At 48.7% G+C, this 17,006-nt stretch overlaps 1 protein-coding gene, 1 long non-coding RNA gene and 1 pseudogene across 3 annotated transcripts; 2 read left to right on the forward strand and 1 right to left on the reverse strand.

Annotated features, from left to right (window-relative positions):
* Positions 1–216: 216 nt before the first annotated feature.
* Positions 217–4,749, forward strand: LOC114844658 (mitofusin-1-like). Its single transcript, XM_029132203.3, has 17 exons — positions 217–493; positions 600–735; positions 1,128–1,290; positions 1,396–1,524; positions 1,588–1,695; positions 1,764–1,871; positions 1,981–2,134; positions 2,359–2,426; positions 2,497–2,618; positions 2,699–2,825; positions 2,894–2,998; positions 3,205–3,307; positions 3,380–3,600; positions 3,799–3,900; positions 3,973–4,169; positions 4,243–4,377; positions 4,453–4,749. Exons 1-17 carry the CDS (start codon positions 379–381, stop codon positions 4,517–4,519), a joined length of 2,160 nt encoding a protein of 719 aa, XP_028988036.1. The 5' UTR covers positions 217–378; the 3' UTR covers positions 4,520–4,749.
* A 337-nt stretch (positions 4,750–5,086) lies between these two features.
* On the reverse strand, positions 5,087–15,455 carry LOC114844659 (PEX5-related protein-like; annotated as a pseudogene).
* LOC129603307 (uncharacterized) lies at positions 15,430–17,004 on the forward strand. Of its 2 annotated transcripts, none has more exons than XR_008693076.1 (2): positions 15,430–15,618; positions 16,956–17,004. It is a non-coding gene; the product is annotated as an uncharacterized LOC129603307 (long non-coding RNA). The 2 variants fall into 2 exon arrangements; XR_008693075.1 differs by having other exon boundaries at positions 15,465–15,614.
* The last annotated feature ends 2 nt before the right edge of the window (positions 17,005–17,006 follow it).

Here is a 17,006-nt window from a genome sequence, read left to right on the forward strand (position 1 = left end):
GAGACTGGATGAAGTGGACACGTTCTTCATAAACACAGCATGTGATCAGTGACAAGGGCTTTAAACCTGAAAAACACGTGTGACACTGAGCAGGTTGTTGAAGGTGAAGCAGCTCTAATCCTGCTAAGAGGATCTGTACACCACACACACACACACACACACACACACACACACACACACACACACACACACACACACACACACTTTGCTTCACTCTGCCTGCTGAGAATCTCTTCAGTCATCAGATAAGGGACGATGGAGAAACCCTGAAAACAAAGGGTCCTCTGATCTGGGCCGACAGCGTGTTCACGTGTGGAGCAGCAGCGTGTTAACGTGTGTGTGTGCGTGGGTGTGTGTGTGTGTGTGTGTGTTGGGGTCATGGACTCCTTGGACCCGTCTCCTTTGCGGCGTTTCGTGGTAGCCAAGCGATCGATCACTTCCATCTTCGATCAGCTGCTGGACTTCGTGAAGGAGGGCTACACCTTTGTCGATGGTCTGTGCATCCAGAACCTGAGACCGACCCTGTAGCTGCTGCAGAGCTGTCCTGCTGAGAGTCCAGGAGGTGGTACAGTAGTTCAGTGTGTTTTGTCTGTTGGCAGAGGTGTGGCGGAGCCAAGACCTGGGTCCAGTGGCTGTGGAGGAGCAGAGTCTGGAGATGCAGAGCTGTGCCACCAAACTGTCGACCATCAGAGAGGTTCTGGTCCGGAGACACATGAAGGTGGCGTTTTTTGGCAGGTGAGTTCTGCTGTTGACAGGTCAGGTCCGCTCCACTCGCCTCCTGCTCCGGTTCTTTACCTCATTCACAGTTTATTTATTAATAAACTCGAGCCGAGGCTAATTTAAAGGATACATTTATTTAAGTCTTAGTGTCCAGAACCAGCTGGATTATGTATCAGACCCTGTTCAGTCTGCAGCTGGACCCTGGTCGGGTCAGTTTCCTCCTCAGGGCAGGTCTGAGGGCGACTGTGGCCTCAGATAAACTTATCTCTGACCCACAAACTGCTGCTTGACACAGATTCACGCCAACCAATGTTTGTAGGAGCTGATGATGCAACAATGTCTCCCTGTAAATGTTCAGAACCAGTCCTGGACCTGTCCAGTGAGTGAAAGTGGTCTTTGTTGTTCAGGACCAGTAACGGGAAGAGCACAGTAATCAACGCCATGCTGAGAGACCGGGTTCTGCCCAGCGGCATCGGACACACCACCAACTGTTTCCTGAGGGTGGAGGGAACCGACGGCGACGAGGCGTATCTCACCACCGAGGCGTCCAACGAGAGGAGGAGCGTCACTGTAGGTCCAACAGAACCACGAGACACACACACAACCATAAAACAAACAGAAACACAGAGGCTCTAACAGAACCAGACTCAACCGACGTGATCTCTCCATTTTCAGACAGTGAACCAGCTGGCTCATGCGCTCCACATGGACCCATCTCTGGACTCGGGCAGTCTGGTCAAAGTGTTCTGGCCTAAGAGCCGCTGTGCTCTGCTGAGAGACGACCTGGTGCTGATGGACAGGTATGTTTCCACACACTTTCAATCATGGAAAATGGATGATGTTTCTGACCTTTGACCTTTGGCCTAGCCCGGCACCGATGTCACTCTGGAGCTGGACAGTTGGATCGATAGATTCTGTTTGGACGCTGACGTCTTTGTCCTGGTGGGAAACGCTGAGTCGACGCTGATGAACACTGTGAGAAACCAGCTGATTGGGTCATTTCCCATGGTTTCTGAATGGGTCTAACACTGTTCTGTCTCCAGGAGAAACTGTTTTTTCACAAAGTCAGTGAGAGAATCTCCAAACCGAACATCTTCATCCTCCACAATCGATGGGATGCGTCAGTCAGCGAGCCCGAGTACATCGATGAGGTCCGTGCAAGAATTGAAGAGGTTCAGGTTTCATTGATAACATCTAAACAGAGTCGACAGTGATAGTGATGATGATGATGATGAAAGGTGTGCTCCTCCCGCTGCCCAGGTAAGGAAGCAGCACCTGGACCGCTGCGTCAGCTTCCTGGCTGAGGAACTGAAGGTGGTCAGTCTGGAGGAGGCTGCAGGAAGGATCTTCTTCGTCTCAGCCAAAGAGGTTCTGAGCTCCAGGATGCAGCGAGCACAGGGCATGCCTGAGACAGGTGAGACGAGTGGAATAGGAGCGACATGTGAGACGGGTGGAAAGGTGGACTCCTATTTATGGACAGGTGGTTCAACAGTCCTTCCCACCTCCCAGAATGTAATAGCTCTCATGACGGCTTCTTTTGTTCTTGCTCATGTTGAAGCAGGAGACAGACAGACGGACTGAAGCCTGAATCTGGGCTTTGGATCAGGAGTTGACCTGATTTCCTTCCTCTTCCTGCAGGTGGCGCTCTGGCTGAAGGCTTCCACGACAGACTGAGGGAGTTTCAGACGTTCGAGAGAACGTTTGAGGTAGGAAGTGAAAACGGAGCCGCTGCTTTAGGTTGTGACCCGGTCTGGTCATGGACCCTGTCCTCTGCAGGAGTTCATCTCCCAGTCAGCGGTGAAGACCAAGTTCGAGCAGCACACGGTGAGAGCGTGGCAGATCGCCGAGGCCATCAAGGCTGTGATGGACGCCATCAACGTGGCCTCCGCTGACAGGAAGTGAGAGAAGCACTGATGACATGACCGGAGGGATCCTCACTAAAATCAGACTCAGTGGGTCTCTGACCTTTGACCTTTAGAATCTGCTGCCTGGAGGAGCGGGAGGAGCAGCGGGACCGGCTGGACTTTGTTCGAGGGCAGATTAACCGTCTGACCGACAGCGTCAAGGAGCGGATCAGGACTCTGACTGACGACACTGGTGCCAAGGTACAGAACGGAACATCTGCTCACATCGGCCTCGGCCAAAGGTCACAGCTGCTCTGTGTCTCTGTCAGGTCGCCTCAGCGCTGTCGGATCAGATCCGCTCTCTTCCTGTTCTGGTGGACGAGTTCAGAGCCGACTTCAACCCGACGCAGGAAACTCTGCAGCTCTACAAAACTGTGAGTCCTGTGAACCCATCGGGTCAGATGTTCTGGGTGTCACTTACTGTTGCTCACCTGAGCTCCACTTGGTTGGTTGTTTCATGTTATTAAGCAGAAACGTCTTCATTGGTAAAATCCTTCTGTTGTGTAATTTGGTGGTGGTTCTCCAGAACCACGCAGACACGTCGTACTGATGCGCCTGTGACACTTGTCATCCTGTGTAGAAGCTGCTGCAGCATGTGGACGAGCGCCTGCTCGGGTCATTGTCTCATCGCTGCTCTGTCGGCGTCATCCGTGACATCAGAGACGCTCAGAGACACATGATCGGTACGACGCCACCTGAAGCCGCGTCCCGTTGAGTTCCTCACAGAGTCTGATGTTGTTCTGCTCTGTCCTCAGACAGCGTCCGTCCTCTGCTGTCCCTGTGCGTCCAAGAGCAACTCTCTGCTCCTTCCACCTCCTTCGAGTTGACCTTTGACCTCGGCCTCGCCGCCCTCTGCGCAGATTTCAGGGAGGACATTGACTTCCGGTTTTCTTTGGGCTGGACCGCCCTCGTCACTCGCTTCATCGGTGCAGCCAGTGCCAAGCGAGCGCTGACCCGCTCTGAGTCCAGACTGCAGGTCAAACAGAACACTGTAGAACCAGCAGGTTCTTACTCTTATGCTTCTGTCCCATCCACCAGGCACTCAACAATCCAGCCTGAAATAGTTCATCTGAATGTTCTTTGTTCAGCATCATGACAGGTCAAGCCCCCCTCAGACCTGAACACAGGCTGGAACTGAGCTGTAACATGAAAACGCCTCCCTCTGTGTCTGCAGGACAGCACCACATTCAGAGAGGATATGCTGGTTTCCATAGCAACGGGTCTGGTATCCGCCACCTCCCGAGCGTCTATGACGGTGCTGGTGGTGGGTGGAGTGGTACGTCCCACATAGACCCGAGTCCATTCTGACCCCTCAGACCAGCTCCTCAGGTGTGTTGTTGTTGTGCAGGTGTGCCGCTCGGTGGGCTGGCGTGTCATCGCTCTGTCCCTGTCCCTCTACGGCCTCCTCTACCTGTACGAGAAGCTCACCTGGACCGACGCCAGCAGGGAGCGTGCTCTGAAGCAGCAGTTTGTGGAGCACGTCTCCCACCGGCTGAGAGCCGTCGTCCCCGTCACAAGCTCTGCCTGCAGTCAGCAGGTGTGCAAGTAAGGCCACGCCCCCAGCCGTGCGCCTCACCTGACGGACCCGGCCTGTTGGATTAATCTGTGTGTGTTGTAGGGAGCTGTCGTCTACCTTCAGCCGTCTGACTCAGAGAGTGGATCTGAGTGAAGCAGAGCTGGAGGGAAACATCCGACAGCTGAGTTTCAGGATCCAGAGACTGGAGAACATCCAGAGAAGATCCAAGGCATTCAGGTCAGAGGTCATACCTGCTGGGGGGGTGGGGACATGGGATCAGTTCCATGAATTCACAGGAACCTTGTTTTTCAGGAACCGAGCCACAGACCTGGAGACTCAGCTGGAGGCTTTTTCTGTTCAGTACCTGCAGGGAAACTAGGGTAGACCAGAACCAGGTCCTGCTGCTGATTGGGTCCAGCATCAGTAGAGCTGTGCCGGTGGTGGTAGAGGTTCTGCTCACATAGAAGTCAGTGTAGTTCTAATGGTTTGATCATTGGATTGTTGATCTTTGTTTTCTGGTCTCTCACCTTAATCAAGTCTGTGTATGATGTGTGACCTGCAGCTGTTCTGATCCAACTCAAGTGTCATTAAACAGAACCTTGATGTGAATGTGAATGTGTGAGCAGCTCAGTGGGGCTGACGTTAGCAGAGAAACAACCAACCTGCTAAGAACCTGACTCCTCACCATCGGGTTTGAGTGGACTCAGCCGGTTCGGTTCTGTGCCTCGGAAACATGTTCCTTTTTGCATGATGACCAGAACCAGCAAATGTTTGGTAACAGAACAGAAGCTTCTTTGTTTTGCATCACAGAACCTCAGTTCTCTGCTCAGATGAGTTCTGACCCATCACCAGCACCACCAAAATTCACCAAATCTTTGAGGTGAAATCTAATGAAGACGATCTGAGCTAATGAATGTCGGTGACTGATCTGAACAAACGGCGCCTGTTTCAGGTTGTGTTCACTTTGTTTATTGTTTACAGGTGATTATAGTCTGTGCGTTTGTTTGCGCTGAAGCATCCAAAGCACAAACCATGAGAAAAACCAGAAGCTGCACAGGGAAGACTGAGCAGCAGGCGGCCAACGGGATCTGCTTTAGTTTACAGCTGTTGGATGTTCCCTCTGCAGCAGAAAGGTGAAACATCAAACCACGAAGCAGCAGCAGCTCAGAAAACCAGAGTAAGAGCTGAAGATTAAAACCATGAATCTGACGCTTGACACTAAACCCTGCAGGTAGAAACAGGAAGTGACAGGACATCGGGCTTCACACTAAAAGTGTGGGTGAGTTTAAGGTTTTGCATCCAGACCAGCTGCAGGTTCAGCGCTTCCCAAGACTGGTTTTTATGGCTTCACAAGTTTTTAAAGGAAACAAACGCTGAGATAAAACAATGCTTTTGATATTTAGATGTTGAACTTCCTCCTCCTCTTCATGAGACCTGAAGCTTCTGATGCAATGTTTTCTAACTCATGCATCTAACAGATCAAAGTCTTAATATTTCTGTTTTCCTAATAATTAGATACAGCATTTAGTAAATGAAATCATCTCAGAGTCATCCAAAGGTTGGCATAAGTGTGAATAACTAACACGACTAATGCAGCTTCTAGTTCTAAGAACCAGGTTCTATCACCACAGACATTATACAGGTGGGCGTCCAGCGTTTAATCAGTGGTTGTGAGAAATCGTTCACCCTAATAATTCCTACACTATTATATATGATGGCGGCCTGGTGGCTCCGTGGGCAGAGGGTCAGTCTGGGAGGATCCTTCACACTAGCTCCCTGGGCGCTCATTTGGGGATGGGTCAAATGCAGAGGACCCAATTTCTCCAAGAGGATCAATAAAGTTTGTCTCATCTATTCAGAGATGCAAATTATTCATAATCATTATGTTGCTGTTTTTTACTGTTCACATGTTCCAGGTGTCATTTTACCATCGTGAACCTCTATTGTCTGTAAACAATTAATAGTTAATAATATAGTTAATATATAGTTATATGGTTATAGTGAAATGATTTGTTGACCTGATGGTTCAGTTTGTATCAGACCTGGAGCTTTGCTAGTTTACATTTAGATAAACAGTAAAATGGCTTCAAGGCCGTCAGAGGCGCTGAAAAATGTTGTCCAACACATGCTGCTTCCTGTCCAACAACAGGGTGTGTACAGGAAGATAAAGGGTTGTCGCTTCTCAGTTCTTTGGCTTCCCTCAGCCTCTGGGAGGCAGGGACCACAGAATCCGTCAGACGTGGCCCATTTCAAAGGCCCTTGTCAGCAGGTCCAGGTCTTCGGCGCTGGCGGCCTGGAACAGCTCGGGACAGTCCATCAAGGACACAGCGATGCGCAGAGCGGTCCAGATGTTGGCCGACATCTGTTGGTGGCTGCAGCGCTGACTCCGCCTCTGCTGGTTCAGGGCTGTCAGGAAGTTACTGACCGCGTCCCTGCAGAACCGGGACAGGAACCATTTCAGAACATGAACACATGAGGTACAAGTCAAACGTTAAAACCAACCTGACAGAGGATCCACATGTAGTATAGTACGACACAAACATTAAACTTTGTTTACTTTGAATTAAAAGCTTTGATTCATAAACTCAATGACACTATGACTCTTTATCACACTGTTGGTTAGGTAGGAATGACATACAATACATACAATAAATAGAATGTTTCCATCCAGATGCTCTTTATTGACTGTAGCTCTGCTTTTTACACAGTCATCCCCCACAAACTGTCTACACCTGGACTGTACCCTACACTCTGACTGGCTACTGGATTTCCTGACAGGCAGGCCTCAGTCTGTAAGGATTGGAAAGGAGGTCAGACACCACCGTAATGAACCACACAGGGGTGTGTCCTCAGCCACATCCTCTACACACTGTTCACCCATGACTGTGTCGCCTCCCACAAAGACAAAATCATCCTGAGGTTCACAGATGACACTGCCTTGGTAGGAAGGATGACTGGGGGAGATGAAGCAGCCTATAGGAGCGAGGTGGCCAGTCTCAGACCTCATCAGCCACTGTTTATCCAGGAGCTTGAGGTACCTTGGGGTCCACATCAGTGAGGACCTCACCTGGACTCTTAATACCACACAGCTGGTGAAGAAGACACAACAGCGGCTGTACTTTCTGAGGATGCTGAGGACCTTTAGTTTGTCACAAAAGGTCCTCAGCAACTTCTGCAGCTGCACGGCTGACCAGCTACATCACTGTGTGGTACGGCAGCACCACAGTTGGGGACCGCAAACGTCTGCAAAGAGGAGACAGCTGAGGAGATCATCGGGACTTCTCTGTCCTCTTCTCTGTCTCTCTGCAGGGTATTTGTCATCAAGGGTCCACAGGAGCGCTGCCTTCAATCATTCACGGACCCTCAATATGTGACTGTTTACACTCCTATCCATCAGGTCGGATGTGCAGGAGTCTGGAGGTGTTAGCACTCCAGAATCAGCCGTCAAGATTCCGGAACAAGTTTCAACCAGGTCCTGACTGCAAACTGACTGATGCTTGCTGTTATGTTGCTATTATTATTATTGTTACTATTATGTTAGCCTTATTATTATTGTATCATACTATAAATATTATTTTTATTATTTTAATTATATTTTTCTATATAGTTTGTTATAGCTTTAGTTTCATTTCTTGCTATCTTCTTTTATTCATCTGTCCCAGCATTCATTGTGGACAAGCAATGTAAGAATTTTAATTGCAACAGGAACCTGTACATAAAAACAATAAACGCTTTTTACTTTGCTATCCTCTCAGTATTTGACCTGGATTTTTGGGTTCAAGGCTCCACCTTGTGGTTGGACCCTGAACTGCCTTCTTGGTACACTCCACTTCGTTACCTGTGGGCGCCGAGGTTGATGCAGCTGATTCCCCAGGTTGTATCTGGACCGGATGAATCCAGGCTGCAGCTCCAGCGCTCTGGTGTACGCCTCCACCGCCTCCTCGCTGCGGTTTCCCCGTTCGCCAACGTGGCACCCCAGACGGTTCCACAGCAGGTAGTCCTGCAGTCAAAAAAAGGGGGGAGTCACAGCTGAAGAAGCTTGGTTCGTCGGGACAGTCAAACACTGTGACTGAACCTCAGGAGAACCTGTTCCTACCTCTGGTCTCACTGACAGCGCTGCAGTAAAGGCTTCACTGCTTTGCTGAAGTCTGAGCTGAGGGTTGAAGAGGACTCCCAGTCCGGTTTGCAGGTCTGGATCCACACAGTCCAGATTCAACATAGCTGCTTCCTGGAAGAGGACCAGCACATCCTGCAGCTCAGACCTGCAACACAGATGAGCTGTTGGACTTCTCCCTTAAAGCTGCCAGTAAATGTTCATGGGTAGAAACAAGCTAAGGACAATTCAATAAAGCCAAGTCCCCAGCTGTGGGTGGAGCAGGCCCATAGTACCAGCACTCCCTGGGTTTGTTTACCGTGCTCTTGGTGGGTGTGGGCCCCTGCGTGGCGTGGCTGGGGAACCCTGTAGTGGGCTACTACGACCCAGGACCAGGTGTTTATACCGAGGGTTGTGGCTGATCCAGCGACGCAGAGCATCACACGCCTCCTGCTGCATCCCGCTGTTGGTGAAGCTGACGGCCAGCGCCATGAGAGCTGGCAGGTTGTTAGGGTGCAGCTCCAGACACCTGCAGCAGGCGGAACAGGTAACAGGTCTCACCTGGGCCAACATCATCACAACCAGTCACATTTCTATAAGCATATAGTATGAGACATCACACCTTTGCAGGGATGTGATAGCAGCCTGCTCATTCTCATTTTCAGCCTGAGTCGTCCCCAGAACCTGCCAGGCCTGAAAGACCAGGAGGGTAGATCACATACACACAGGAGCACAACCGACGCAGCACAAAGCTAGAAAGCTGAAAATAGAACACCAGGTTCCTGCCAGACCTCAACGATGTTCATGCTGAGCGTGTGGATGATGTCTCACCTCTGAGTCCTGTGGGTCCTGTAAGATGGCCGCCTCCAGCAACAGCACAGCCGTGTTCAGGTCTCCTTCCCGGGCCTTCTCCTGACCCTCAGCGAAGGCGTTGGGCCAGTCTCTGTACGGATTGTTGGCGTTGAAGTAACAACCCTGTAGAAAGAAGAGCAGCTCATTCCCACTGCATGGATATTTGTCATGAAGAAATTTTTAAAAAATTTAAAAATGTAACAATTAACAAATCTTTACAAATATTCACTTGATTAGTTAGAATCCAAAGGTTTAGCACAATAAACAAAGAGAGCGAATGTTGTTTAAAACTAAAATCCTTAAAATCCTTTAGTTAAGATTTATCGGTGGATAAAGAACCAATTAAAGGCTGGATACGTCTGAAGTCAGAGCCAGAACCAAAACCAGCTCTGTCCGCATGGTTTTTATTGTCACGCTTCAGTAAATGTAGAGGTGGTTTAAATTGGTAAGATAAGAGGAGCTGTTCAAAGTTGGTCTCAGTTACTAATCATTTCAGTTTCAGACTTGATCAAAAACAGGAAACGGCCAACGTGGTGCATCAAACATCTGTTCACACGTTTCAACAGATGTTTAATAATATGTCGACATCAGAGCGGCTTCACCTCCATCACCACGGTGATGTAACACCTGAGCATAGAGGGGATTACTGGGGATTAGGGAGGCGCTCCCATTTGATCTCAGGCCAGAGGATTAAAACCAAGATCAGCACTAGCAAATATTCATCTCCGTCATATTTTGTCTCATTAATCACGGCCTCAGTTTCATGAAACAGCTCACTTACGTTCTCCACGGGTGGAGAAGGAAGAACCGCATTTTGGTCCTCCGAGTCCTCCAGCCAGTTCCTCCGAGCGAGTTCCTCCCACTCTGCCTGCATTTTATCCCAAAACTCTGTGTCCGACTGTAACAGCACAACGAAAACAACAACATCAACATCAACACACGCAGTCCCAGAACTGTGTCCGACTGTAACAGCACAACGAAAACAACAACAACAACAACATCAACACACGCCGTCCCAGAACTCTGAACTCAACCAGTCACAATTCATCTTTAATTCTGACGTTTCACTGCAGTAACTTATAAACAAAGGCTTGTCTGTGTTCTAACTCGTGGCTCCCTGAGCGGATGCAGCTGTATAATGTAGGACCTCATAAATACTGGATCAGTACTCAGTTTTCTCAACCAGCTCCTCATTAAATACTCAGCAGGAGGAGGAAACGCTCTCAAACCGCTTCACCTTTAATTGACCTCGTCTACAAACGGTGATCGTGCTTTGAGCTTTTCCCGTTTGTTCATTCCCCTGTTGAAAACAGTAGTACAGCAGTTCCTTTAAAATCGATATTGTTGTTTGCTGGGCTGACGGGTGAACAAATGGGCCGTCAGATCCGATCAGGCCACAACCAATTGAGCGTCACCGTGTCAGGAGTTAAGCTGTACTTTAATACTTTCAATCAAAAGGAGAAGCTGTGATCAGGTCCACTGAGCTGAAAGGATTGAAAAGCAGAACCTAAAAAACGCTTCAGGTAAATATGTGATGCAGCAAATGTGCACTTTAATCAATGCTAGAACCCGCCACATGAAGCGATCTGCTGCCGTGAGGGTTAGATGTGAAAGCGGATCCTGGGGATCTGTGTGTGACACGTCTACAGGCCGAGCTGGTGCTGAGTCAGATTCCTGAAGTTCTGCTGAATCAGGAAGTGCAGACGAAATCTGAGCAACTCTGCTGTAACTGCAGCTTTAGAGGGCGCGGCCTGAAAGACGGAAAGGAACCAGGAGATGAAGCTTTCTGCCTCGGACCAGTGAGGCGCTGGTCAGCGTGTGGTGCTTTGTACCTCGACGGCAGCCTTTGCTCTGACGAACTCATCCTCCAGAGACTCGTTTCTGGCCAACAGAGACCGGGTCCGTCTGCGCCGCCTGGGCCCTGCACAGTCCTACGGCACAGACAAAGGTCACAGGGAGCCTCCAGCAGCTCCTTTATCCCAGGACCCCTGAACTACTCACTGCTGGGCGCTATAGTATGAACTCTGGGAAACGTCCACTGACCTGTGTGGACGATATGAAGTCGAGGTCGTCAAAGCTGTGGATGCCGAAGGCGTTCTTTGTTAGTGAATCAGTTTTAAACTCTGCAGACCTGAAGGATCCAAACACAACGAGAAACGGGTCATCAGAACACAATGTGAACAAGGATCCTGAAAAATAGGTTAGGCAGGATCATTTAAGGCCAACTGAGCTGCTAATAGAGACTCTAGTCTATATGTGTGACAACAAGCAATTGGGCTGATTTGGTTCTGGTACCAGAGCAGCTCGCTGGATGAGTGCTGAGACGTGCATCTCTTCTCGTATCTCCTCCTGCATCTTTCATCATTCACGTCCAGAGGTGACGGCAGACTGACTGTGAACACAACACGACACAACAAGGTCAGCTGGTGGAAAACGCAGCTTTATAGAAAGACCTGAGTTCATTATGTAACAGAACTCCTTTAAATAATGGTTAGTCACAGGAAACGACGTGTTCAGAGTAAAAGCTCAGATTAAAATCAATGAGAGCTTTTAACTAAATGAGCAACAGAAGCTGCTGTTGGATCCATTATATTACCAGAGTCCAGCGAGGTCCTCTCAGGAGTTCTGGGGCTGGCCCGCCGAGGTTCCACCTCCACCTGAATCAGCTCCGTCTTATCGGGTCTCGCTCGGCGTCGAGGACTCTTCCTTCTCAGAGGACTCCTACTGCTACCACTGCTCTGGCCCGGCTCGCTGAGGTCCACCAGGTCCAGAGCAGTGGACAGAACTGCAAAAGTCAAAGATAAGAGCTTTATGAGAGAATATCCTGTTTTATACACGCCATAGAAGCTCTCTTGGGTCCTGACATCTACGTTCTGGTGGTTTTGGTGGTGGTTCCAAGGGTTGATCCACGTTCCAGTCAGTAATTGCCCTCACTAAGATGGGATCAGGCACCATCACTGATGCTGGATTTGGTTTGACCCATACAAGTGTCAAAGCTTCATAATCAATAAAGCTGGCGGTTGATGGCATGTTGATCTTAATGAGCAACAACTGAGCTGTGTGACCTCTAAAAGTTTGATCCTCAGGTGAAGCCTCAGCAGCTGTTCCCTCTCCTCTCGTGGCTTTGGGTTGAACAGAGGAGCAAACAAAGTGAGCTGCCTGTGTGTCTAAGACAGCACCGAGCGTGAGGAGGTCAGAGTGTTAATTAATGGTTGGGTCCCTGCTGAGGCGGAGGTGACAGATGGGCCTAGGAGGAAGGACGACAGCGGAGGACACAGAGAAAGCAGAGGGGCGGAGCGCGCTCACAACCATGTGTAGCTGTGGTTCAGGGCCGTCAGCAAAGCTACGTTCAATTCTCTGCAGATCCAGCTGTTCATCATATGGTGTCCGTTTAGCATCTGTCCCAGAGGACAGTGGACTCTCGTGAGGACATTACCTGCTGTGCTGGAGGCGACGGCTCGGCTGGACGCGGCCTCGCTGCGGCTCTCTGACAGGAAGTCATCGATGGACGGGCTCAGCAGGGGGCGACTCTCCTGCTGCTCCCTGACCAGCTGGAGACCAGAGACACGAGTCAGGGCTACAGCCTCAAAACCCTTTTACAGCAGATGAGTGAGAGGAGCCGCACTAAACGAAACATCTGCGATGGTAAAGCTTCAGTCTGCAAACAGTTAATTCATCAGCGCGAGACGGGAGCGAACTAGAAGGAGCCTGAACAGGTCAACACCAGAACAGCTGATCCGCTGCCAGCAAAGTTCTACCATCATCTGAACCCAAAGACAAGCCGAAGCCGCCGCCGCTCCAAAGGACGATGACTGGATCAACACAGTGACCGAGGCCAGGACAGTTATTAAAGACGGTACTGTACATGAAGGTGCAGGAAAGTGATAAACAGTCATGGTCGTCATGCCAACCTTGGTTGTCACGGCGACGGGGGGGGTTCCTTCACTGGACGCCTTTTTACCAGGAAGCTCCTTCAGCACCACGGCAACGACCTTTTCCCCTTTGCCCTACAACAGTCAGAGCGACAGGTTCACTCATTCATCCTCAAACAACAGTACTTCCTTCCTTCGGTACTTACTTCCTTTCCCTGACACGCCTTCGAGCAAGGCAGCACACAGCTCTACAGGTTTCTGTAGAGCTACAGGTTGATAACATGAACGGATCCATCAGCCCATTCAGAAACCAGACCGTACTGGGAGGAAACGATTGAGGAGTCGTGATGGACGTTTGTTAGAGAGAAGACGAGCTGATGGAGCGAAACGAGCGAGCGGAACCAGCTGCTCAATAAAACATCACCCTCCTGCACGTTTATTATTAGAGCGGCTCAAACGCACATGAATCATGGAGGAGGGACGAGAGCGGCTGCAGATGCTTCCAGTGAAGCCCACAAGCCCCTGATGTCAGTCGGTCAGAACTGCGAGCTTGGTCCGATAGCAGAGAAAACCCAGAGCAGCGATTGGGTCGGAGCTGCTCATCTCCAAAAAGACCCAGAAACCAAAACCATTCCAGAACCGTAGAATAAAGTATCTGCTCTGCTCACGCTCATGTGCTGACACGCACATAATAATAATACTTTAAATACAGGCTTTTAATTTGAAATACACAAATACTTTACTGTAAATTCTGACCTCAAAACATAGTAGATTTGCTCATCCCATTTAAGTGGGCAGCTGAAAGAAGCCGATAAAGTTCTGTCAATTTGGATCAGACCAAAAATAACCCACTGTTGTGCTGAGCCAACAGTACTTCAGTCCCAGCAGAACCAAACTCAGCTCAGCAGAACCACGAACATATGTAGCAGATCGCGAGCACCTGGACACTGTTACACGTTGTACTGCAGCTACTAGTTCTAGTAGTACTAGTAGTAGTACTCTTCCTCAGGCCAGATATCAGATTTTAGCCCCTGGAGCCTCGGGTTCTAACTATATCACAGGAACCCAGGCTGCATAAAAAACAATGTTCTGATTCTGACTCAAACTAAGGAAGGGTCTGACTGTAATCATCTAAAAACCAACATTCACCAAATATCATGAAACCCGGTCAGTGTTTGTACATTGGACTGATCCGGGTCCTTCTTTTCCTGCAGCATGAACACAAACATCTGACGTGTTCAGACATTGGTGTAAGTTATCGTCTCACGGGTTTAAACAATCTGTGGACTTAGATCTGGAACTGTGACCCGCTTTGGCTGAGCTCCACACTTATCAAACCTGAGCTTGGGACTCACCATCCACCCTTTAGTTCATACACAAACCCCAGACGGACACAAAGAGCAACAAGCGAAGCTGACCCAGGAAAAGCTTCCTGGAGTCACCGGGAGGCAGAGGCACCACAGATGAGAGATAAGACCCAGAAACAATCAGAACCAAACTGGGAAAACTAGAAAACCTACACACTGGGTTTCGACTCATCAAATGCAGAACCCATCGATCTGAACCAGAAATAAAAGCACAATGTTCCCTACAGGAGGTACGAGGTCAGAGGTCAGCGTCTGGTCCACACAGCAAAAGATCAAACTTTCTTTGTTGCATCTGATCAAAGTCTCGTGATCTGACTCATTCAATCAAAGCATCAAAGCCCGGCATTACATACATTTCATGTAGCAGAACTCTGCTGGTGCTGGTTTTATAAAACATTCAACTCAAGCCCAGTAATAAATATTTTATGTAAAGTTTGTCTTTAACAGATGCTGGCAGAAAAGAAACACAAGAAACAGCAGGCAAGGAACAAAACCCCACTAAAGATTCCCAAACAGAACCAGCTGATAAAAGCCCAAATCAAGAAGTCAAGGCCCAGAACTGAACTGCAACCTGGTCCTGATCCAGTCTTTACCACTTCAGTTTATAAAAACAGACGCTGCTGAGGTGACGGGTCAGAGCAGAACGTCTCCCTGCAGTGGACAAGGAACCGGGCCGTTTGACGTGCTTTTGGTGGATTCGGCACAAGGAACCAAATTAATCTATTTTTTCTTAGGACTTAGGTTTAAATGTTTCTTTGATTGTGAGTAAAAAAAAATCACGTGTTCTGCTACTTTGCCATCGATGACGTCACACACAGGTGGAAACAGGTAACGCTTACCTGGACCTGGTACATGTCTCCGGCTCAGTCCGCTGCAGCAGATCTAGGATCAGTCCTCCACGGGACGCAGCTGCGGCCGCCGGGAGTCCACCTCACCTCGGCTGTGCTGCGGCGAACTGCTCGGTGTCTGCCCGGAGATTCCGCTGCAGCACAACGGAGAGGTCCCCGTCCGATCCGGTCCGGTCCGGTCCGGTCCGGTCCGCTCTGCCTGGTGCTCCGGTCTAGCTCCTGTTGGTTTCTGTTCAGTCAGTCCGAGCGCACAAACGCTGCGGAGCCCGGTTTTCATCTCGCTCCTTTGCGGTGAGGGGCGGGGTCAAAACAAACCGAGCAGAGCCGATATGTTACGAGCGGCTCCGAGGTCAAGTTCCTCGGATTAAAGCGACTTCCTGTCTGGTATTTCACTCTAAAAGCGAAAGCGCTAACCGAAAGACGACCGTTGAATACGTGAAACGTACGTACGCACATCAGTAGCTAGACTGCGAACTTAATAGACACTTGGCTCATGGAATCTTCTTGAAATTAAGAGTTTTTGGCAGTGAAATGCATTTCAGCGCTATAACGGTCACCCCAGATGCTTAACAACTAGACATCACCTCCAGCTCCTTCAATTCAATTCAGTTTTATTTAATTAGCGCCAAATCACAACAAGGTTATCTCAAGAGAGAAAGAGACAAGGTTAGTTAAATATGAAACAATGATGGGGGTTATTGGATAGAAAAGGTAGAAAACAGAGGAGCTCAGTGTATAAATTAGGTCCCCAGCAGTCTATTTCTATTGCAGCTTAACTAAGAGATGGTTCCTGTGACTAACAATCATTGCCAGTGACCTGAAGCATCTCTAACTATAAGCTTTATCAAAGACAACGGTTTTAAGCCTGATCTTAAGCCTCTAACCTCCAGCCAGCACATATTTAGTAATAAATAATGATCATGCACATTACAGTATATATGATGAGGAAACATTCAGATGAGTTATGAGAAAAAGTAATGCATGCGATCGCAGAATGCTGAAGATATGATGATATGGAAAGAGAGATAACAATTAGGAAAATGAAACAATCTGCTCTTTCACATCAGACGTGGCCTAGAATTTTGCGAAAAGTAAACAGAATATTTGTGAAAAACAACTTTAATATAATCATGTGTTTTTACTGTGTTGAACATAATGCTTGACATTGTCAGTCAAACCGTGGGAGCAGACATTTGTCCACAACAGGAAGCTGACAGGCATTTATTAATTAATTTAAAGTGATCATATAATTCCATGTCCACATATTTAAATCTGTCCTAATGTGGCTAATGTGATCAGATCAGCGTTTTTGATCTTACTGAAATAGCATCATTTGACAGTAGAGGGCGCTAGAATCTCATGAGAAGCATCTATGAAGCACACGACCTTTAGCAGCCTCTCTCAGATTTACATGACAGCCAAAAAACTCCCTCAGGGCACATAATGATAATAACGACCCAGAAGCAGACTTGGAGTCTGGAGGATGGACTAATCCTGCCCACTGTAGCTCTGTTACAAACAATGATTCCCTCTGACAGTGCACCTACTGTAACACAGCACTGAGGGAAACGTGCACTGTGACAGCTTCCAGCCCAAAAACACCCACACACCTGCAAATGAAGAGAACTGATCACTTAAAAGTGGCATCTTGAGGAATGTTGAAGCAAATGCTTCAACATTATATACAGATACATTATATACTAACTTTCTGTACTGTGTACATTATGCTGACAAATATTACAACTTCTTAATGGATTGTGGTCTTTTTAACTATTGTATCAAGTTCATCTTTAGGTTCAGCCAATCACCAGCAAAACAAGCCACAGAGGTGAGA

This window comes from Betta splendens, chromosome 17 (assembly GCF_900634795.4).
Source record: "Betta splendens chromosome 17, fBetSpl5.4, whole genome shotgun sequence".
Classification (NCBI taxonomy): Eukaryota; Metazoa; Chordata; class Actinopteri; order Anabantiformes; family Osphronemidae; genus Betta; species Betta splendens.

What these genes read in the sequence shown, in the direction of transcription:
- LOC114844658 (XM_029132203.3), top strand. Translation starts at nt 379, where the DNA reads ATGGACTCCTTGGACCCGTCTCCTTTGCGGCGTTTCGTGGTAGCCAAG. An exon ending in TGGTGCTGATGGACAGGTAT is followed by an intron (nt 1,525 to 1,587) that starts GTTTCCACACAC and finishes CCTTTGGCCTAG; the next exon opens with CCCGGCACCGATGTCACTCT. An exon ending in GCTCTGAGTCCAGACTGCAG is followed by an intron (nt 3,601 to 3,798) that starts GTCAAACAGAAC and finishes CTGTGTCTGCAG; the next exon opens with GACAGCACCACATTCAGAGA.